Source organism: Notolepis coatsorum, assembly GCF_963971535.1.
Source record: "Notolepis coatsorum genome assembly, chromosome: 6".
In the NCBI taxonomy this organism is placed as follows: Eukaryota; Metazoa; Chordata; class Actinopteri; order Aulopiformes; family Paralepididae; genus Notolepis; species Notolepis coatsorum.
Genome location: NC_140170.1, coordinates 80,681,262 through 80,706,274, shown reverse-complemented (window position 1 = coordinate 80,706,274; position 25,013 = coordinate 80,681,262). Strand labels below are relative to the sequence as shown.

The 25,013-nt window shown below is 43.8% G+C and overlaps 1 protein-coding gene across 1 annotated transcript in view; it reads left to right on the top strand.

Annotated features, from left to right (window-relative positions):
• The window catches only part of ca16b (carbonic anhydrase XVI b), a 427,352-nt gene that overhangs the window by 240,270 nt on the left and 162,069 nt on the right, over window positions 1–25,013 (top strand). The window contains 1 exon segment of the mRNA XM_084315656.1: window positions 12,894–13,042. Within this exon segment, the coding sequence (XP_084171782.1) occupies window positions 12,894–13,042 (149 nt within the window).

Here is a 25,013-nt window from a genome sequence, read left to right as displayed (position 1 = left end):
CAATCTGTTAAATAAAGTTTTCATTCATTCAACCTACAGTATAGCCTAACTATAGAATAATCCACAATAGGGGGCGGTTAGGTGGTCGAGCGGAGATTGCGTTCGTCACCAGCCCCGGAGCTGTGAGCTTGGTTCGCCTGTTCGAATCCAGCTCACAGCTCCGGGGTTGTCACCAGCTTGGCTGGCCGTCTGCACTGATACAATTGGCTGTATCAGAGGGTGGGAGAAGCTGGCGGGGTGGGTCCGGGTCGTTGTAAACAGCGACTCCTACAGTTCGGTCGGGGCGCCTGCTAAGCGCGGATTGGACGTGAGGGGGATAGTGTGGTCCTCCCACACGCTACGCCCTCTCAATGAGAATCCGCGCTGCCAGGTGAAAAGAAGCGGTGATTGGCTGGACGTGTGTCGGAGGAAGCACGTGGTAGCCTCCACTCACCCAAATGATCTGACTGTGGGGGGTAAAGCGCAGCGACCAGGAAGGGACTGGGAATTGGCATACGACTAACATTGGGATGGGAGAAAATCGGAGGAAAATGGAGTGGGAAAAAGACCAATAATAAAAAAAAAAAAAAAAAAAAAAAAAAAAAAAATAATCCACAATAATCCAGTATGTAAGGGATAATGTATAGCTACAAGGTCATTGTCGCAAAATAATTGACCGACACGTAGTTTAAAATACCGAGCCGCTTCGGCGAGGTGTTTTAAACGTCAGTGAAGGTCAATTATTTTGCGACAATGACCTCGTTCTGGCTCCGCTGTGTTCTGGCTCCGCTCGTCGCTCCGCCCCCTGTCATCGCTGGCAGCAGAACGCCGGCACGGCAGTGTCTAATTGCACTGAAACAGTGTGTCAGTGGGCTTGATTGCGAACAGCTGCGCACAGCGGTCATTATTGAAAAAACAGTCAGGGGGCTATTGACCAATCACAAGCAAGCATTTCGGCGAATGTGAAAACGCCATGTAATAAATTGGTGTAACCTGATCCCCCTACTGGTTGAGTGCCATTATTGTGTGAGTAGCCCGCTTACATAATGGCTAGAGCCCGGCAGTGCATACGCAAGCTGGACGAACTTCTGTGCTGGGTGTGTAGAACAGATAGAGATGTGAGATATAGAGTCACCATGGTCCTGTGCTGGGTCTGTAGAACAGATATATATGTGAGATATAGAGTCACCATGGTCCTGTGCTGGGTCTGTAGAACAGATGGAGATGTGAGATGTAGAGTCACCATGCTGGGTCTGTAGAACAGATAGAGATGTGAGATATAGAGTCACCATGCTGGGTCTGTAGAACAGATAGAGATGTGAGATATAGAGTCACCATGCTGGGTCTGTAGAACAGATAGAGATGTGCGATATAGAGTCACCATGCTGGGTCTGTAGAACAGATAGAGATGTGAGATATAGGGTGTGTTCACATCTGAAAGTCCGTGGATAGTCCGGACTTTCTGGTGGACCAAATGTGAAAATGTTACATTGTTTGATTTGGTCTGCGTTCACACTACCCTGTTTGGTGCGGATCTAATTTGTAAACAAAGGACATGCTGTCGCCAAGTCGTTCATCTATTGGACTAGCACTCACAAACATAACAGTTGCCGACAGCGTCTCTTGTGATAAAGCAGAGAGATACTGTCATTACGAGCGTGGCGCAAGTCGACTAGAGAGTAGAGATATAGAGAGAGAGAGCGAGAGAGAGAGAGGACGAGAGAGACTGTCCGCGCGCGGCGCCAGTCTAGAGAGACAGAGAGAGGAAGAGAGAGAGAGATGCAGAGAGAGAGATAGAGGACGAGAGAGACTGTCCGCGCGCGGCGCCAGTCTAGAGAGACAGAGAGAGGAAGAGAGAGAGAGGCAGGCAGAGAGAGAGAGAGAGAGAGAGAGAGAGAGAGGACGAGAGAGACTGTCCGCACGCCTGTCATTCATTTGAGTTGGGTCGCGCGCAAGCTGTCACTTGGCGCTGTCAAGTTGGGTCGCGCGACCGCCGCCACTAGGCACCTGTCACTCATTTCAGTCATTTGCTCTAGATTAGATACTATATAAAGTTCGTTTTGCGTTCACACCAACAGCAAACGAACCATGGTCCACTTTGAAACGAACCGAGTCCCAACTTTTCAAGAGGACCATGGTTCGGTTGTTTGGTCCTCATTATAGTTCGGTTTGCGTTCATACCTGTACAAACCAAACGGACTATCGATCTAAAGGGACCATGATCCACTTAAAGGGACCATGGTCCACTTAAAGTGGACCAAACAGGGTAGGTGTGAACGCGCCCATAGAGTCACCATGCTGGGTCTGTAGAACAGATGGAGATGTGAGATGTAGAGTCACCATCAGGCATGCGTTGTTCATGGGACGGGGTAGCACGGTGTGTAACCTCACTCGCTATTTGCATATCAATAGCTCCGGTCGTCAGGTGTGTTAAATACGTTCTCAGACACATTCACACCTAACCTTGTTGTGAAGACGTGTTACATTCCATTCGTAGAGGCAATTAGGCACTGTCTTTAGTCTGTGCCCAAGCGAGGGGACATTAAATGCGCATTCGCGGGAGCGCGCGCACGCGCCGGGAGCGCGCGTGCACGTGGTGCGTGTCACCCCAGATGATTTCAATAACGCACCACTGGTCACCATGCTGGGTCTGTAGAACAGATGGATATGTGAGATATAGGCCATGTTTAGACGGAGAGAGTCTGAACAGAAACCGCAAAAGTCGACTTGCGGTCTCACTTTTAATGTTGCGTTTAGACTAGTGTTTTGGGATGGAATTCTGCGTGCAGACGAGGCTGTAAAGACTCGAGACGACGGAGCCCCGCTGTCACACGATTGGCGCATATGTCACATGACGTGCTGTGAAGTCCCGCCCTACTCTGCCTCTGATTCGCAGACTGTGGGTGGGGGAATGTGATTGGACCAAAGCAGAGTCACTCACATACAGTGGCTCCAGTCACTAATAGTTGCGATAGCCGCGGGACAGATTCTTGTGTATTTAAAAGTACTGCCAATGTAGCCTTCAGGTGATCGCCATGGATAGAATCAGACATGCTTTGTTTACGCTTCTAGGCTACTGGCGCATGCCTGTGATGTAAGCAGTATGCGCGACGAGAGCCTTGAGAACCCTTTCGTCATAGTTTTATGCGGTTTGACAGTTTAGATGATAGCGCAAAGGTTTATCGTTTCTAGGAATTCCACCCAGGAAGGTGGTCTCACTTTTTTGTGGTTTCTCCCCATAAATATGCTGTTGCCGTATAAACAAAAGGCACATCCGAAAAAATATTTTTGCGGATTCACCTGCTAGCGTTTCCGTCTAAACAGAGCCATAGAGTCACCATGCTGGGTCTGTAGAACAGATGGAGATGTGAGATGTAGAGTCACCATGCTGGGTCTGTAGAACAGATGGAGATGTGAGATATAGAGTCACCAGGTCCATCACTCACAGCGGGGAGGTCATTGGAAATGAGGATGTGTTCGACTTGAGGATATATTGGAAAAGAGTCCAGCTGCAGTAGAGCAGTGGTTCTCAGCCTCAGGACTGTTCAAGACTAAAGGAATTCTTAGTTGACTAATGGCCATATATTTTTATCGACTAATCGATTAGTTGATTTCATCGACAAATGTGTACAATTTGAGTTTTCCACACAGGAAATAACTCACTCAGCATGGTAAAAAGCGAATTATTGGTCGACTAAAACCCACCGACCAATTAATCGACTAATGGAGGGGGGCCATCCCTACTCTAGCTTTTTGACCTGTGAAAACGGAGTGATGCCTTGTTCACAACGCCTTGCGTAGTCAAGCATAGACAGCATGGTGCGATCTGACACAAAATAATGTGGTAGAGCGGACTCTCTATTAACTTGATTAATGATTCGGTAGAGTTTTTCTTCAGGCTATGTAACTTTTCAGGCTATGTACGTTGATTAATGATTGGAGGAGAGTTTTTTCAGACTATATGTAACTTGATTAATCATTGGATGATAGTTTCTTCAGACTATGTAACTTGATGAATGATTGGAGGAGAGTTTCTTCAGACTATGTAACTTGATTAATGATTGGAGGAGTTTTTTCAGACTATATGTAACTTGATTAATGATTGGAGGAGATTTTCTTCAGACTATTTAACTTGATTAATGATTGGAGGAGAGTGTTTTTAGACTATTCAACTTGATTAATGATTGGAGGAGAGTGTTTTTAGACTATTCAACTTGATTAATGATTGTAGGAGAGTTTTTCAGACTATTCAAATTGATTAATGATTAGAGGGGAGTTTGAAACTTAAAATATTCTTTATTTCACATGAAAGAAATCTATACAAAAATTATACACATGATGCTGTATTTCTGTATGTTTTTGTGACACCCCCTCCAATTCTTTTTGGAATAAATAAGGCAAATCTCTTTACCTTCAGTTATCAAGCAGTCATTATATTTTACCTCTGTAGGCAGGGAAATGGTAGCCTTGGTTTTACTAGAATTTACTGCTTTTCAAAATTATTTTCACATACATGACCCCCCCCCCCCCCCCCTTTCCAACTCTATCTATTCTAAATACAGTATAATGGCTTAATGCAATGGAGGAGTCATCATCAGATTTATTGTAACCATTATTCTGTTATTACTATAATATGACATCTGGATCTGTTTCGGAGATCATGATCTTTAAGTGGTCTCATTTTTGATGTTGCAATATACAAAAAACCCAGGCCAATTTTTATTTATTTTTTTAAAGTAAGTGGATTCAGACTGACTGTAGATTCAGGTGAAATAATTGGCAATTTAGAAGGTGTAGCAACAGATTATTGTATGGGGACTGTGCCTAAATTAGAGATAGTAGCTATACAAATTGTAGTCTGAACCGTTGCTAGGCTGCTCTGACGATCAGTGACTATCCCTCGTAGGTCTATTATTTATAATGACATATTATATTTGAAACATCATTATTATTATCAATGTTATACGAGTCAACACGGATCGTACTCACCCCATCTCATGGATGAGACAGACAGAACTTCATGTACAGTACATTACAGTGAAATGCTTTGTTCTGTATTAGCCGCCTGACAATGTGATTCATACAGTAAAAAAAAGTAAATAGAATAAAGTGACAAAACACTATACAAAATATACATTATACAAACTACAATGTACTACAAAAAGTACAAAATGCAATTACATGCAAATAATTAGGTATGGAAGTAGTGCAAATATTTGTAATAAATAGATGAAAATAGAGTAAAGTGAATGTTAAAGGTGAGTGTTTAAAGTGAGCATGTGGATGTTGCCATCCTTGGATAGAATAGAATATAATAGCCACACAACCAAGGCTGGTGTGGTATTTGGTACAGACAGACACAGATTCATAGTTACATCAACACAAAATAGATACAAAGGAACATACTGTACACTCTGCCCACAGTAACACATATACTGTAGATCCAGCTCTTAAAAATCAAACCTCTACTGCCTCGTTAACAGCACTGCCAGGTTAAAGGTGCATGATTACCGCAGTAGCAGAGCAGAGCTCAGAGACATGAGGGCTGCATCTGTAATAGCTAAAGTGCATCAAGTACATTCAGAGAACATCACACCTAATAGTGCAACGAACAATGACCAGTGAATTAGTTGAGATGATTCATGTATTGGATCACAGACATCTTGGTAGCAAACAACAAGGTGATTGTAATCTAATTTTGATTACAATCACCTTGTTGTTTGCGACCAAGATGCTATTTAATAGCAGCTGATTATCATTCAATTACAACGTTGGCCAATGAGCTGTGGCCATTGCATATTGTATGGTAAAACCCGTCATGCGGATACTATAAATAATGTCAACATGGTAGTTGAGATTTAATGTCTTAGATTATGTGAAAAAGGAAATAAAACACAATTACATAGGCGCCACATGAAACCAAGCATTGTAATTAAGCATTGGGGGAATAGGCTTTAAAAAGTTCAACATGATTGATTTCATAACTTCCCCTCGCGCCTTGACCCGCTTTGAGATCAAGCTCCCTGGCCCCCGCCCCACCCAGTGTTCCTCAACGTTTCCCAGGCAAATCTCCAACAACCCTCGAGCTAAATTCATGAGGAATCGGGAAAACCCCGACATTTGCATTGATCAAGGATTCGCTTTCAAACAGGCGCCTTTTATTTTCTCCTCCCATCTTCCACAGGCTGAGATTCAAGGTTTTTGGGCTTAGCGTCTAATTCCTGCTCTGCTGTTGAAGCATTTGCAAGGGGTAGCATTCCTAATGAAGCTCCCAGAGCCAACCGGTCCGCCTCTTTTATCGGTACAGTGGCCCAATCAGCAGCGGCAGTAACATCGCTTTATCAACCACCACCGTTAGCCGTGCGCTGTACTGTACGCACGTGTGATGAATGTGGCGGCTGGTTCTTGGCGGTGGCTGTTTTTATTTTTTTTATTTAGCAAAACCTAAATCTGGAGGCTCCTGCCTGCGTGCTGGGCGTCTCTAGCTCCACCAGCGCTGGCAGACTGTTTACACCGCAGGCGGATTCGCTCTCGTCTCTCCACAGGGGGTGCTCCGCCCGTCCCTCATGACACAAGTGTGTCGTCCTCCCCTCTATCTACACATTCATACCAACTCTTGCCAGACCCCCCTCTTCTCCTCCTCCCCCCCTCTCTCTATCTCTTTTTTTCCGGACCTCATCCCTCCCTCATTCTCCCCACACACGCTCATCGGCCACTTGTGCCGCGCGCACACGCCGCGTTGTCCTAGACTCCCTCCCTATCTCCGCGCAGCTTGTTCGCCGTGTTTACAGACAATCCCGTTGTTTGCTTGTACTCACTCTTGCGGTCCCCTCGGTTCTCCTTTGTTTGGTGATTAAAAAGTGTTCTCTCCTCTGGAGTGGCACACTAAATCCTCTTGTAACAGGGGGAGGATCAGTCCGCCAGAGCGCGGGGTCTAATCTGGTTAATGATGTCAGCTGTAGAGATCCCAGGCCTCTAGCTTTACAGTCAGAGCGGCAGTGGCGTAGTAGAGGAGGTCGCACGGGCGGCTTGGAGTCCTTGGCGGAATTCTCACATTGCCACGAGAGACGTGGAAATACTTCCACGTGACTTGGGCTGCGTCTTTAAAAGCATCTCAGAGCTCGGCGCAAAGTTGCTCTTCATAATGACACACTTATAATTACATTTGCAAACTTCAATCTGCAAGGGAGCAGAGAGAGACTTTTAAGGACAATGCTAATTCATGATCGCTTAATGTGAAGTTTGGCAGTTGTGTTCACTGTCCAGTCACTTTAAAAAGAGAGAGGAGGCGTTGTGTTTATTGTTTTGATCCCATATTATATACTGTTACCACGGGAACAAATGCAGCAGACACTCCAGGCTTTGATCAAGCACGGATCCTCTCTTTGACAGTGTGCATTTAGCTGAGGTTAGGGAGGTTAATTGGAGGCCTGTGTCTGCTGCAGAGCCTAATGCATCACTGTGAAGAGCTCAAAGCACTCTCTGCAGATTTGTTTTCATAGTTCAGTAGTTTGACTAAAGCAACAAAGACATGTTAGAGGCCGCTCTACCACCAGCGTTTGCATAAGTCATCTGGGATCTTTAGTGTTTGTGATTACAGCAGAGAAAACACTCATCTGACTTCACTTTGTGACTCCATGTGAAAGTGGCTAATTATTTTTCCAAAAGAAAACGTGCATGCGGCTTATTATTATTATTATGAACACAATCTAATAGATGTATATTTGGATGAAGATTTTTACTTTGTAAAGTTAATCTGAGTCTTTAACTGGTCATTCCAATGATATTACTTTGCTGTTCCTGAATGAGTATGTGGTTTAACATTCTACGATGCCTAATTTTATGTCTGCACTTTACGCCCTTTTTTTTTTTTTTTTTTTTTTACTGCTGTGAAGCACTTCGGGCTGCAATTCTTGCATGAAAGGTGCTAATACAAATAAAGTCGTATTAGTATTGTTATTAATAAGACTGCAGACCAACGCCACTCAGTATGGAAGTCAATGGAGGAAATGGACTTGTAGATGTCGAGTTGTACATGCCATTTAAATAGATATTTTAAATGATGATCTTCTGTACACAAGCAGAGGAGGTAGGCTTTCTGCGTCATGCCCTCGCTCTACCTATAGGCCCCGCCCCTCCCCTGGCTCTACCTAGGCCCCGCCCCTCCCCTGGCTCTACCAGTACCTAGGCCCCTCACCTAAACCAAGCGCAATATTTCCACATGTCTGAACACGTTGTGGAATAATGACCCCCTCACACATATCCCAGTCATTCCAACCCCCCTCCCATTCTTATTATTCCCCCCACACCTCTCCAATCTGTCTACCCTCCCCCATTTATACACCTTTGTTTCTACCCCCCCCCCCCCCTTTCAATCCTCTCCAGCCCCCCTCCAGAAGGGGGGCTATGTGAGACTGTTGTTCATTGACTACAGCTCAGCGTTCAACACCATAGTCCCCACCAGACTGGTGGACAAGCTGATCGAGCTGGGTCTGAGCTCCGCTCTGAGCGCCTGGATACTGGACTTTCTGAGCGAAAGGCCCCAGGCGGTCAGGGTGGGGGGTCAGACCTCCAACACCATCACCCTGAGCATCGGGTCCCCCCAGGGCTGTGTTCTGAGCCCCCTGCTGTACTCACTATACACACATGACTGTGTGGCCAAGTTCAGCTCCAACTCCATAGTGAAGTTTGCGGACGACACAGTGGTGGTGGGGCTGATCTCGGACAACGACGAGAAGGCCTACCGGGAGGAGGTTGAGGTACTGGTGCCAGGACAACAGCCTGCTCCTGAACATTGGTAAAACCAAGGAGCTGATCGTGGATTTTAGGAGGAGACAGCAGGAGACACACACACCACTGAGGATAAACGGGGCTACAGTGGACAGGGTGAGCAGCTTCAAGTACCTGGGGGTCCACATCTCAGAGGACCTGACATGGACAACACACATAGACTCAGTCGTGAAAAAAGGCGAAGCAGCGCCTCTACCACCTGAGACAGTTAAGGAAGTTATGGGGAGATACTTCAGTCCTTCTACTCCGGAGCTGTAGAGAGCATCTTGACTGGAAACATCACTGCCTGGTATGGAAACAGCACGGCACAGGACAAGAAGGCCCTACATAGAGTGGTGCGCTCAGCCGAGCGTACCACGGGTATTGCACTACCAACCCTGCAGGTCCTATACAACAAGAGGTGCAAATCCAGAGCCTGCAGGATAATGAAAGACCCTCACCACCCCAACAACAGCCTGTTCATGCTGCTGCGGTCAGGCAAACGCCTGCGAACACCAGTAACTAGGACAGAGAGACTTCGGCTCAGCTTCTTCCCCCAGGCCATCATAGCCTTGAACACTGAACTCTCCACGCACAAGCACACATGAGCACACACACTGTACACGCTCACACACTAGCAGCCACTTTAACATGAGCACACACACACTCATGCTGCACACGCTCACACTTATGGTCACTTTACAGAAGGAAAGGTCACTTAAAGAATAGTATAGTATAGCTTGAGATTGTAAGCATTGTATAGCAGTGTACATAAAGACCCAGTGTCTCATCCGTAGCTAACAGTGTATTGCACTACCACAGGACCTAGCATGTCCTACCATGCTCTGTAAATAACTCATGTACAGATACCGATATGCCCTACTTTGTTACTTGTTATTGCACAATGACGTTCTATTGGATTCTTATTATATATTACTATTGTAATTATGCACATCGTTGCGGGCAAGACCCCCCGCATTTAATTGTATACTTGTATGCCGTGACAAATAAAACTCTTGTATCTTGTATCTATCTTGTAGCCCTCCCCAACCCAAGTCTATTCCCCGCCTCCTTCTAACTCACCATTCCTGGCTCCCCCTCCAACCCCATCCTATCCACAATCCCTTTCTCTCTACTATAAATACCTAGGTTGTACTGGATTCTTGAGCTCTTTGGGGGGATACTAGGCCTGTGTCTCTCCTGGAGTCATCCAGCAATAACTCTCAACCTATTTGTACTTGATACTCTCTTTGAGATAAATAAACATGTTAACTAAGTCAAGTCAAGAGTTTTATTTGTCACGGCATACACGCATACAGTGAAATGCGGGTGGTCATGCCCGCAGCGATTGTGCAATAATGCAAGTAGTAAGACTAAGACATAACAGGTATAATGTACATACAGTTTACAAAAAGCATGGTAAAATGCATGCTAAGGTCCTGCGATAGTGCAATACAATGTTAGCTACGGATGAGGCACTGGGTCTTATGTACACTACTATACAATACTATACTATACAATCTACAGTTATACTATCCTTATTCTATCTTGCTATATCCATCTATATACTATACAAGAACCACTCCTGTTTTCTTTTTAAGTGACCTTTTCATTGTGTAAAGTGACCGTTGAGTGTGAGCGTGTGCAGCATGTGTGTGTGTGCGTGTGTGTGTTCGTGCTAAAGTGACTGTTAGTGTGTGAGCGTATACAGTATGTGTGTTGTGTGTGTGCTCATGTGTGCTTGTGTGTGGAGAGTTCAGTGTTCAAGACTCTGATGGCCTGGGGGAAGAAGCTGAGCCGAAGTCTCTCTGTCCTAGTTGCTGGTGTGCGCAGGCGTTTGCCTGACCGCAGCAGCTTGAACAGGCTGTTGTTGGGGTGGTGAGGGTCTTTCATTATTCTAGGCTCTGGATTTGCAACTCTTGTTATATAAGACCTGCAGGGGTGGTAGTGCAATACCCGTGGTACGCTCAGCTGAGCGCACCACTCTCTGTAGGGCCTTCTTGTCCTGTGCCTTGCTGTTTCCATACCAGGCAGTGATGTTTCCAGTCAATATGCTCTCTACAGCTCCGGAGTAGAAGGACTGGAGTATCTTCCCCGATACTCTGAACTTCCTTAACTGTCTCAGGTGGTAGAGGCGCTGCTTCACCTTCTTTACGACTGAGTCTGTGTGTTGTCCATGTCAGGTCCTCTGAGATGTGGACCGCCAGGTACTTAAAGCTGCTCACCCTGTCCATGGTAGCCCCGTTTAAACACAATGTCTACATCTGACTGAGTACATCCTTACTCATGGTAATTTCCTCCACAACGTCCTGTGTGCTACATGTCCGAAAAGGCGACTCCAGGCAATGCACACACGCGATTCTCCACACTATCTCTCGAGTGCATGTCCAAAAGAGGTGGAAGTGGAACACACTCCGTCACGCACGAGCAACACACAGGGAAAAAATATCTCTCACCTCAGCATCTCTTTCTACCATAGCTTTCACTTATCTTCCAAACCAATCATTTCCACCGATTAGGTTATGATGAATTGGCAATAATTCACTTGATGAAGTAAAATTACATGCAAGCAAATAACACCACGGCTTGAGTCGAGTGAAAGCGGATGACTGACGAGCTTTTAAAAGTAATTTGTATTGCCACACAGGGAGACCGAGGTGCACTTGATTTGTATCACAGGCCAGTTGAATTGTGCCTAGGAGAGGCAGCAGGCCACAATTAATTGATCAAAGTGATTCAGTCTGCGGGCCAGATTAAAATGCCAGGTTTGCCACAAGTTTCACAGACGTGCCCTAGATGTATCTCACCTAAATAAACAATAATACAACAAACACCTGAAAAGGTTATAAAATAAGCACCAGTACATAAAACAAGGACATGATAATAGTTCAAATAAAAATACGTGAAGGTAGAAAAACGAACATAATGCGGCAATAAAGTCATTATTTAATGCTGTGTGTGTGCACGTACCTGTCCACAATTAAAATCAAGAGCAAAAGCAATATAAAAGTAATAATGTAAAAAGAAAAAATACAGTAGTATGTGAGGGTGAGGTAGACACCCATGCTAGACCCATATAAAAATAAACTCACTCACAAACCAATAGGCTTACACAACAAATGCACCCAATATACAAGCACCCTCTCCCAGCATCCATGCCTGAACTCAACAATACCGAGCCGATAACAACAAACCACTCAATAGAACACTGACAATCCATGTACACAGTCCAGGCTTCACAGGTCCACTCCCACACGTAATGACCACCAGCATCAAATGCAACCTTGACCCCTAGTCAGAAAGTGTACAATTCATATAGAGTATAAACCAGGAATTGTTTTAATTTATTCACCGATATTGGCAGAGAGGGATAATTAATTCATTGTCCACGGAGGAGTGCTTTGCAGCCGAATACCTTTGGCACACTAGTCTTGTATGAATTCTGAAAATGGCCGTAGCTCCCCTTTTCAATGCTGGGATATAGAAATAATAGCCACCGGGGGGAAATGGCAGACTTTTAGGTTTTGTAGGGCATGCAAGACTTTAGCCCGGGGGGGGGGGGGGGGGGGGGTCTGATTTGGCTGAGATTTATATTACTTGGTGTATGTCAGGAACAAGGTTGCTTCTACTAGGTGAAAGACTTTGTCAGTAAATATCTTTCTGTGTTGGTGATGTGTGCCTTTTCAAGCGTTTCCACTGCACATCAGTTATCCACATTGCCACAGTGTGCGCATTTGCTTCATCAATCCAGGGTGTGTTTGCCTTGTCAATCCCGGGCCCTGCTAGCAAGTGGGGCCCATTTCAATTGAAATTGGTGAAACATAGCTAAGGCCGTGTGTGTGTGTGTGTGTGTGTGTGTGTGTGTGTGTGTGTGTGTGTGTGTGTGTGTGTGTGTGTGTGTGTGTGTGTGTGTGTGTGTGTGTGTGTGTGTGTGTGTGTGTGTGTGTGTGTGTGTGTGTGTGTGTGTGTGTGTGTGTGTGTGTGTGTGTGTGTGTGTGTGTGTGAGAGAAAATTAAAATAATAAAAAAAGATCTGCTCAATTTATTTGGCCCAGTGTTCCTTAAATGCTCTTAAATAGCATTAAGGAACACTTAAATCCCTCAAGCGATGTCTCATACTTACCACTGTGCTCTGCCTTCCTCCAGTTGCTGTTCTGCTGAAGGATGACTATTTCGTGCGCGGAGCAGAGCTGCCGGGGCGTTTTAAGGCTGAGAAGATGGAGTTCCACTGGGGCCAGAGTAATGGCTCTGTAGGCTCAGAACACAGCGTCAATGGCAGGAGGTTCCCTGTAGAGGTACAGTAAAGTGTCTTGTAAACACAGTAGGCCTATTGTGCCTTCTCAGCATTAGCTTCTCTCTCTGCCATTTGTTTCAATGGATTGTGGCTTCCTGACAGCTCAGCATGTGTTTTTAGCGCTCAGTGCTAGCCAATCGCTAGAGGTTAAAAGTTAGGTTCAAGTTTATTTTATTGCTCATATGTATGTTAACACAAGGTCAACAGTACAATGAAATGTGTTGGACGAGAGAACAGGTCAGCTCAGCGGTAGGAACGCTAGACTCATGAGCACTAGTCGTATGCAGGAGATAAAAAGTAGATACACATGGAATAATAATTAAAATATACACTATATACATAATATGAAAAAGAGGACCTGTGTTTCAAAGTGATGAGTGTACACAGCAGTGCTGCATGAGTGGTATGATATATGGGAGAATGAAATGAGATGAATAAAATGTGACATTATATACATATGTGATATATTATATGACAATGCGGATTTGTGTTCAAAAGTGGAAGATGGTAAGAAGCAGGTGAAAGTTATTATTTTAAAATGTCACAGCCTATGACTATGTTTTTATCTCTGCTAAATGAGAATTTAATTTGGAATATTCTTAATAGTTTATCTACTGTGTTAATAATTTTTTATTGAAATGTTGTTTTTATAGGCTCACTATTCTTATTTGCTTATGTATTACTTCAGTGGATTTATTTTCTGAAAATGTTAACATTTTAAATATGCTACAAACTAAATTTGTTGTGTTGTTAATAGCTAAAGCACTGACCTAAATGACATTTGAAAATGTTAGTCCCCGGATTCCACATAGCAGGTTTGGTAAAAATAAATCTGTTGAACAGGCTAGAGTGAGTAGGGAAAATAATTCAAGATGGTGAATCCTTGTGTTGTGTTAATTACAGCACCATGAAATGATGTAGATGAAAAAAAAATAGCAATACCTTGTGTATAGGGACTGCTACCTTATAATTTAATTTACCTGTAATTAACACAACACAAGGATTCACCATCTTGAATTATTTCCCCTACTCACTCTAGCCTGTTTAACAGATTATTTCTTACACAGGCAACAGATGTTCCCGTACACTTGAATTTGTATTTGTCATGCAAATTGAAGTGTACTGTTAAGCTATCGCCCTTATCGGAGGTTTTGTTTTGTAGGCTAGCTATTCAGCGTAAACAATGCAACCACCATTTCAGCCTGTGTACACCTGTCGTGTTGAGTGCCATACACATGGTTATATGGTGCTCCAGTTTGTTCCCATTTGGTTTGCAAAGCAATTAGGAGGAGGTTGATGCGTCCACTACTGTATCCCACTTCTATACAAATGCGTATTACGTAACGCTTGGGCCATTGGCTCCAGTATTGTCATCACAGCTTCCTATTCGAAAGGACTAATTTAAAACACTGCTGGCAACCTGTGTTATTAAAGCTGTGAAATTGAGTCAGGAATACTGTATTTAAGCAATGGCCAAAATCTGAATAGCCTAGCCCTAGATAGATGGCAGCTCTATTACATATACCTCAGATATATACTACTACCGCATTTAATGCAAGTTTGTAAATATGTTGATATCGGCCCGCGTGAACTACAACCTACCAAAGTTACCCCACTTCTTGGAGGGCTGCACTGGCCACAGGAATTCACTTCAAGGCCCTCGAGCATCAAGGGCATATCGTGCAGCGAAGGGAACGGCTCCTGCCTACCTCCGGTCAATGGTCTCTAACTACACACCCTCAAGACCCCTACGCTCTGCATCTTCTGCCCTCAGACCCACTCCTATCTATGGGGGGGGGGGAGGTCATCAAAGAGAAGCAGGCTATTCTCGGCCCTCGCTCCACCATGGTGGAACAACCTTCACACCACAGTCAGTACAGCTGAAACACGCCCAACTTTTCAGTCGTCGACTAAGAACACACTTCTTCAATCAATATCTAAAAAAAAAAACTAGTATGCACTCTGCTACTAAGGAATCGACTCACGAAGCGATATGAGAACAGATTTTGTTCTTAACTAACATTTCTTCTTATTTGGTTCTTACCTGGGATTCACAAATATTTTCTTATTTTAGCTTTTCTCTTAGGCAAGACCAAATTCTAAGAGTGGTCGAGAGCACTCTTACCCAGATAAGAAACTCTTACCCAGATGAGAGGGAAAAAAAGCCTACCATTGCTCAATTATCCCCCAAATACGACTTTAAAAATCCAGAACTTTTCAATAATAATAATTATTATTGAAAATTATTGAAATTAATGACTAAATGACCAAATGTATGATTTCTATATTGATGTATCAATGAGACAGTCAATGGCATTATGTAACCACGTTGTACTGAGAACAATGAAGCTGATGCCCACAGTGAAACAAAAAGGCGGACCTGCAAAACGTGACCCTGTCACACAGCCCACAGTCGTTAGCAGAGGTACTGGTGTGTACGGTATGGAGCTGCCATTATGGGAAAAGGGGTTTTGGATTGTTCACCCTGCGTCATAATGCATTTTTCATCAACGCAGTAAATAAATATAAATATAGATAATTTTTGTGTAGGAGAGAGATGTGGAGAGAGAGAGAAAGAGAGAGAGATATAGGGGGGGGAGAGGGAGATGGAGAGATAGATAGAAAGAGAGAGATACCCTTGCATCTGCAGCAGAAATAAATGTGCTCCTGATAACACTTTAGCTAATGTTTTGTTGTGTAACTGAAAGTAATGTTGCCTGTTCACTTCACAAAGGTTACCAGAGACATGGAGTGGAGCTCTCCATGGTGCTGAACCACAGATCAGACTAGTCTGAACTTCTCTGTACTTTATTTGTATAGCCCTTCGTCACAGTTATGGTGCATGTCTCAGTGGGCTTCACATCCCACATTATGATGGAAACAACATTTAACGATGTTCGGAATAGAAAATCTTTCTATCCTATTTCCTACTTCAGTATGACCGATATGAACAGGCCATGGCTGTTCACAGTCCCAGCTAGCTAGCCACAAAACGGAAGTAAAGTAATGGTGCGAAGCCCTCAAATAAACGCTGACACCTTCTCGACAGTGCACCCAAATGAAAGAAGGTTGTTAAATCCTGATTAAGTGCTTTTGACATTAGTTGTGTGGCTTAACTAAGGACTCTGAACCTAACCGAAGTGACGTCCATCATTCATCATTTGTTGTACTCCTTGTCTGCTCCTGTCAGCCAGTAAGACGCTTTTTACCCGTAAGGTGTGACTTGGCTTCAGGTGAGAGCTGGTCACTGTTGCAGGAATGGGTTATTTATGTATTTACTTCCGGCATGCGGCTAGAAAATTTTAAGAGGTTCTTGTCCATATTTTGTGAAAACCTGTTCACCTGTTCAAAACCTATTCACTACCACACTACATATGGTTAACCTAGGGTTAAGGTGCAACCTACACCCAATGTGTAAATCCAATCCAGCTCTTACAGAAAATGGTCCATACTGGAAAGTGTTGTTTTGCCAGACACTGTCACCTTTCAGAATGACAGTACAATATACCACTATCACTTTTGAGGTTTTTAGCATTCATCTAGTATATCCAACTATTTTGAACAACTATTTTCTTTACCATGACATAGTACATGATAGATACTGTTGTGCCAATGCATCACAACTAATATCACACCAATCGGCCACGTGGTGGCGCTATAATCAAAAGTCAAAATACACACGTTGACTTTGGCTATCCTCGCGTTGCAATGTTGCCACTAGATAGTAATGCATGCAGATAATGGCCACAGTGCTCACGTTTTAAGCCCATATCAAGGCAGCAAGAAACGGTAGCAAAACGATGGGTTTTGTATCTTGTCAAAATAAATGGGATGGCTTGCATGCAAGGTTTGATCCCCCACTGATTGGCGCTTGGAGTGTTGTTCAGAAATGTCTGCCGGAGTCTAATGACTCTCAGAAATTAAACCACTGGCATGAAATCCGTTTGAGTGTCCTAACAGGGGGCCTCACTAGTCATTAAGGGCATATGATTCTACAAACCCTTACTCCCCATCTAGTGTCTATCTCTAAAGACTACACCGGGACTTTCTGTCGAGTCCGTACAGCTACGGCTTTTGATTCTGAACAGCTGTGTAATTAGAATAACCTTCCACACACACACACACACACACACACACACACACACACACACACACACACACACACACACACACACACACACAGGCATGCACACACGCACACACACGTACACACACCTCTTTTCATGTTCAACCAAGCGTTTAAAGGGCATCGGTTGTTATATAGCCATTAGTATTGGAAACTGTTGTCCATGTGGCTGCTTTGATAGCAGTGCAGGTCTAAATAATAGTGTATCATTGATTACGATGAAAGGTCTCTGGTTAGTTGGTAGACAAGGCTGAGGATGGACATGCAGGATATAAAGCCTTGACTGGAGTGGAAAATAATGGGTTGTGTGCTTTGTGGCGTGAGTTTGTGGTTTATTATAGTATATGGATTCCAAATCAATACTATGTGATTTAAAAGTGAAAACTTGGGGACTGCAAATAATTTCTGCTTTAACCCTTTCACAACCACACTATCAAATGGTTAACCCTTTCACTGCGACCATACATGAGGTTAACCCTTTCACTGACACACGACAAATGGTTACCCCTTTCACAACCACAACACATAAGGTTAACCCTTTCACTACCACACTAACCGTCTGTAGTGTGGTAGTGAAATGTTAACCTGTAGTGGAAGGGTTAAGTCCCAAGTTTCGCTTCAGTTTTGATATTATCGGTAAACTTTTCCTCCACGTATCCACGGAGAGAGTAGAGCTCCAGGCGTCCTGATCACGGGAGTCTGCCCAAATACAATGGCACACAGTGGCCACCAAAATAAACAGAGCGGTTCACTGTGACACTTTTGTCTCTGTACCTTCAGACGAGGAAGACGGAGACAAAGAGCCTTGCTGAAATAGAATACTGAACAAACACTTTGTTAGCATGTTACGCCCTGAAAGGGCCCTTTGTTTTGACTGTGCTATTGTACGTGTGTGTATGTGTGCGTGTGTGTGTGTGTGTGGGCGTGTGTGTGTGCGTGTGTGTGAGTGAGATTTGTGTGATTTGTGGACGCTCGTCTCTGATACGTACTATATAGGCCCCGCTGTGTGCGACTGGCTATGTAGCGGCGGGCTTCAGTGAATAGCTTTGACATTTGGTTGGAGAGGAAGCCTGGTGTATTTTCAGACCTCATTTGAAGTGTCTCGTTGAAGTGATAAACGGAGGGGAAATTGAAGGGGGGGGGGGGTGACCCATCGTCCTGCTTAGCATGCTGCTCAGTCCTGATGGGCTCGGCTTTTTGGCAGGGACCGCCGCCGCAGTCACGGAGACCACGGGGGGGGGGCTTCCCCCTGACCTGGGAGACCGGCTCGGCAGAGAGGAAGTGGTATATCATTGGGATAAAGAGGACCCAGCGAGTGAATCCCCGCTCTGCCGCTGCTCAGTGACCCTTGACCTTTTCATACAGGAAATGGAATAGAGAGTGTCTCAACCGATTTTACATGAGCCTAGATGTGCATGCAGGCGTGCAGGTGCAAACCTGATATGCGCGCACACACACATTCACACACACACACACACACACACACACACACACACACACACACACACACACACACACACACACACACACACACACACACACACACACACACACACACACACACACACACACACACACCAGAGTTTGACTATTTCTTTTTCATAGGGTTTTTTCTGCTTCAGATTTTCTGGGACTTTTCTAGCATTTTGGGGGCACCGGAATGTTCTAATGAAAAATGTTATTAGACATCCTTATCATTTAAAAAATACAATTATTAATGAACTCAAAACCAGTTAACATAATTTAATTTAATTCAATCATTCAATTCACATTCATATACGCCATTACTGGAAACATACAGGCAATTTCCAACCATATTTTTTATTTGATAAAAAATACACTGTAGTGTATTTCAAGTCATACACTGCAACAAATATGTATTAATTGAAAATGTTGAGGATAAACAATACAGTTAAAGGATAATACATTTCCATTGTGGTCCTCTTTCCAGGAAGACAATACAAGTCTCAGATGATTAATGTACCCTGTATCTTCACTTACAAACAATACATCCTTACATATACAGTAAAACTGCAAATAAAGGCAAAATACATATCTATCCATATCGATATGGATGCATACATAAACACACTGTACAGTACATGCATAGCCATACTTACTTACATACCTACACACAATCACACATGCCCACTTATTACATCCATATATATACACCAATATCTGAAATAAAGATTTATAAAAAAAAATAACCTCCTTACTTCTTACTATACTATCATGCACTCTTCCTACTATACTAATGTCTTTACTACTATATGCACTCACCACTACAGCACCCAAGTTTCAGCACTGTTTGATGAACATTGTTACTCAGCTGTAAGAGATGTACCCTTCCTGCTGACTTGTCGTACAGAACTTGTAAGTCACTTTGGATAAAAGCCTCGGCTAAATGACTAAATGTAAACGTACCCAGTGGCCACTTCACCAGTCACCCCTGTACACAACAAAGTGGCCGCTCCCATCTTGGAGTGTGGCCACTTCATTAGGGGGCAAGTGTCCTCTGAGAGCGCACACTTACATACCAGCGCCTCCGCTTGGTGCCGGGCCTCGTGTCCTGCAACCGTTCAGTGTCCTTGACAAATGGGAAAAATGTTGCTCATACATTATATTCCGATTTAAAATAAGTCCCTAATAAGTAATAGACTCACCGTGCATAACACTTCCCTGAAGTCGGAGTGTCAGACTAGCTCGGCCATAATGTTGTTGACTAAAGACTCAGTCAGTCTGTGTTGTTGAGTCAAGTTAAATACATTGAGACCCTTCAAAGATATACAGTAAGTGTTTCAGTCTTTGTTTTTGTATACGTTAATGTACCGTAATTCCTCTAATAGTAACCCCGGCTTGTATTTGTTTCAACTGTAGCGGGTACCAGGCTTGTATTAGGAGGAGGCCTGTATAAGAGGGATGCCTATATTTCAAATTTTCAAACGGATCATAATGAATAAATCAACATTTTGTGTCAGTTTGAACCCAGTAAAATGTACTGGGTTCATTTATTGAAACCAAGTACTGTATGAAATAGTAAACAGTGCAATTACAGGTGGTCACTGGTCATTTCAACGTTTTCAAAGTGAAATCAAGTAACTAGCTCAGTATGCAGCTCAGTATATTAGTAACCCGGCTTGTATTAGGAGGCCGGCTTATAATTGCTTAGCTCAAGAGCGCACCCGGCCATTAATAGAGACCCGGCTTGTATTTGAGACCCGGTTACTATTAGAGGAATTACGGTATGAGAGAGAAACGGGACGGTCAGCACCATGGACAGTGCAGAGCCACAGCCACACCACACTGTGTACTGAAACAGAGAGAGAGGAACGAGACGGTCAGCACCATGGACAGTGCAGAGCCACAGCCACACCACACTGTGTACTGAAACAGAGGGCGATAACTCTCTGCTGGCACACTGGAGACAGGGATCAAGCAGGCTACCATGGCCAGTTTGGCCCACTGTGGAATTATTTTCACCAGACATTATGACTGGCGAGATTTAAATATGTTGACCAGATTTCCCTGGTAAAAAACTAAAATTATTACTGGATAAGGGAAACCCTGCTACATACTTAAGTACAGTACACACATACTTGGACTGACTTGATTTTATCTCTACTGGAAGTCTATTCCACTCAACTATTTTAAAACCATGCATTGGGAAGGGCCAACGTGAGTCAGGGGGGGCTACGGTTCCATACCACCCTGAATATTTTGAGCGGTTTGACACTGACCATTGTAAATAATATAGCTGTTGAATTCTGCAATCAATAAAGTTCTTTCTCCAAGAAAACAGTAGGGCCTACACAGTAGTAACCACGCACACACACATATGCACACGCACACACACACACACACACACACACACACACACACACACACACACGGAGATGCTATACAGACGAAGACACACACACACAGAGAGAGAGAGAGAGAGAGAGAGAGATAGAGAGAGAGGGATAGAGGGAGATAACTCTTCAGGTTTACTGTACAACATATTAGTCAGTAAATGGTTAGCAGGAGAACATTGACCACTGAACTCATTCAGTGGGAGGTGTGACACTCCTGCAACACAATGCTTGTGTAACCGGGCTTTGTGCTTTTTGATGTGATAAAGAGTAAAACATTGTTTGATGTACTCAGTGACTAATCATTTTGATGTTATTGGTTGGTCGTACTCAGTGACTAATCATTTTGATGTTATTGGTTGGTCGTACTCAGTGACTAATCATTTTGAGGTGATTGGTTGGACGTACTCAATGACTAATTGATGTGATTGGTTGGTCATACTCAGTCACAGTGACTAATCTTTTTGATGTGATTCGTTGTACGTACTCAGTGACTAATCTTTTTGATGTGATTGGTTGGACGTACTCAGTGACTAATCCTTTTGATGTGATTGGTTGGCTATAGATTATTTGGGCTAGATCCACAAAGAATGGATAGCACGCTGCTAATTGCACCCTTACTTACAATTCATTATGAATTGAAAATGGGGGACCCTGATGTAAACAAGACGAAAGTCTTGCTCTGGTCTGCATCCCCTTAACAATTGTGTGTATTGAGCCATACTGTATTGTACCCATTCTGCAATCTGTTAATAAAATGTTCATTCAATCAATCACCTGCGCGGCTCAATACACACAATTGTTAAGGGGATGCAGACCAGAGAAAGACTTTCGTCTTGTTTACATCAGGGCCCCCATTTTCAATTCATAATGAATTGTAAGTAAGGGTGCAATTAGCACCGTGCAATCCATTATTTGTAGATCTAGCCCTTTGTGTGTGAACAGTGTATTCTCTCTCTGAATGCTGAAAACTGACCTTGGAGGGTTTAGCTCCGGGGCTTATTTGTCTCCGCTAAACATAGGCTGCACTCCAATCTGCCGTCTAATTATCTCTGCAGACTTTAATGAGTCCTCTTCACATAGCCTTGAGATACGCGCATTCTTACCAAACCTAACGAAAAACCAAAGCCATTTAAACCAATCCTCCAGACCTTAAAACTCACAGACGTGATCCGTGTCTTAAGAGCTTTGGCCGCATTGCCGAGCAACTCTGATGGATGACATCACCTGGAGGAGAGCAGACCTCTAATGATATGCAGACGCTCTTGCCTCAACTAACTTCAACTGCAGTGGGACCGACTGACTCTCTGCTCTCCTCCCAGTGACGTAACCTTTAATGAGTCTTTTCAATCAGCCCTGAGATGCATCTTCTTTGTCAAGCATGTATTCTTACCACCACAAACTTAAAGTATTTAAACCAGACCGCCAGACCTTGTCAGGCATGTATTCTTACCACCACAAACCTAAAGTATTTAAACCAAACCGCCAGACTAGTCTACTTCACACTCAGCCCTGCAATACTTCTCGAGATCGAGTACTTGCATGAATTACTTGAGTAGGGAAAGACATTTTTAGAACGCATCTTAAAATGCATGGCAGCAGCAATAACTAAATATTGCGCGGAGTCACACGGTTGCGCACACGCTACCGATTCTATTATGTCTCCCTCTGCGGACATAACAATGCACAGCAATATACGTGATGCTTAATTCAGTCAGTCAACACAGTCAGTTACCGTTTGTAATAATTACATTACCTCCACTCTGTCTGCAACAGGTCTCTCCGCTCATGGAACAGCATGTCCGTATCAATAGTCTTATGAACGCTACACAGAGTGAGCGACATGTTGTTGGCACAATTTGGAAATGCACAAACACAAGCCGCTGTTTTTATCTTTTAGATCATGCTAAGCTAACAAACATTTTGCCGCAACGTTAAGTGTACTAACCATGCTCCACAGCGTCCAGCTTCCTGCAACAACTCACCGTCACACCTCGCAGGATTTGAAAACAAGTTCCATTGGTACAAACAGGCTCATATTGGCGGACTTATTTGGTGATAACCAAATAAATAAACAAATCGAGCAACCTCAAAAACGACTTGAGTAATCGTTTACTCACGCCCATCAACGTCCTCACCTACCGTTTCATGAAAGCCGCAAATGTTTTCATACCACTTTAAACCCAGCATTAAATAACCCTTCACATTCTGGTTATTAAACTACGGGTTGGCGACCTTCTGGTGGGTCTGTGCACGACAATAGTAGTAATTTGGATGAGATACGTTTCATTGCGCTTGAGTCCCTTACTAGGAACCATGCTTTGTAAGGAAGGACAGAATAACCAGCATTCATTCAAACCCTTGCATTTTTCATAAAAAGAGCGAATGCCGCTAATGCTTTGTATATGCAATGTACATGCATACGTGATAAACACACACACACACACACACACACACACACACACACACACACACACTGCAGCAGTCTATGTCAGTGCTGCTCTCTTTCTGCCATGAGGTGATATATAGAAGGAGCACCGCGCCGCTCGGCCCATGGCTCCAGAACTTGACATTAATCTAGCCACCGCGGTCTCTCTCATGTAGGAGCGAGGTGGTGGCGGTGGGAGATCGATGGACGGACCACCTGTTCGCTCAAACAGCATCATGAAAAATAAAAGAGCGACTCTCCCCCCAAGACGGCGTGGGGAGATCTGTTATAATAATGTATTAGGGTGTCGCCATGCTCTGATTAATTATCCATGGGGGTTATGAATCGCATTGTACCACACAGCGGTAGGGGCAGCCTGCATGCATATTGTACAGGGGATGTGGATCATTTTGTTAGGGTAAAGTACACACACACACAGAATAATAAGTCGCAGAGCCCTCGGTGGTATCACGTGGTTTGCTTTATCTTTTTTTATTTTTTTTTGCCACACAGCAAAATCTGATTTAGAACAAAAGGGTCTCAAACAAGACAATATTTAATTGGGCTTGAGCTCCTGTTAAGCAACAGAAGCTGGATGTTGGTTTATGGCTGTTTGCTCTGTCTCTGTGCTCCACAAATAACAGTAATGCATGATCAGCGGGGTGAGAACATAATGGAGGACGCTGTAGAACACAAATACTATCGGCCTTTCAAACCAGCAGTGCCTGGCAATGATCAGTGCTCACTTTAGCAGATAACTAAAGAAACTAGAAGACACTCCGAAGTAAATGAAGGAACACATTTATACAAGGATACATAGATAATAAGAGAACCACTGTTTTACCTGAGCAGTGTGAGGTCAGGGCGTTCTTTATGTTTTATCTGAGCAGTGTGAGGACAGGGCGTTCTTTGTTTTATCTGAGCAGTGTGAGGTCGGGGCGTTCTTTATGTTTTATCTGAGCAGTGTGAGGTCGGGGCGTTCTTTGTTTTATCTGAGCAGTGTGAGGTCGGGGCGTTCTTTATGTTTTATCTGAGCAGTGTGAGGTCGGGGCGTTCTTTATGTTTTATCTGAGCAGTGTGAGGACAGGGCGTTCTTTATGTTTTATCTGAACAGTGTGAGGACAGGGCGTTCTTTATGTTTTATCTGAGCAGTGTGAGGACAGGGCGTTCTTTATGTTTTATCTGAACAGTGTGGGGACAGGGCGTTCTTTATGTTTTATCTGAGCAGTGTGAGGACAGGGCGTTCTTTATGTTTTATCTGAGCAGTGTGGGGTTAGGGCTTTATGTTTTATCTGAGCAGTGTGAGGACAGGGCGTTCTTTATGTTTTATCTGAGCAGTGTGAGGACAGGGCGTTCTTTAAGTTTTATCTGAGCAGTGTGGGAACAGAGCTTCATGGTTCCAAGGCTCTCTTTAGTGATGATGTGTTAGTTAATGTCTAGTCAGGTCTGAAAATATAGATGAAATCACACCAAAGCACTTCAACATTGATGGTCTTTGTCGGGGTGTTTATAAATACCACCGTTTTAGATCCACTCACCCATTTGATGTTCGGTGAAGTAAAAA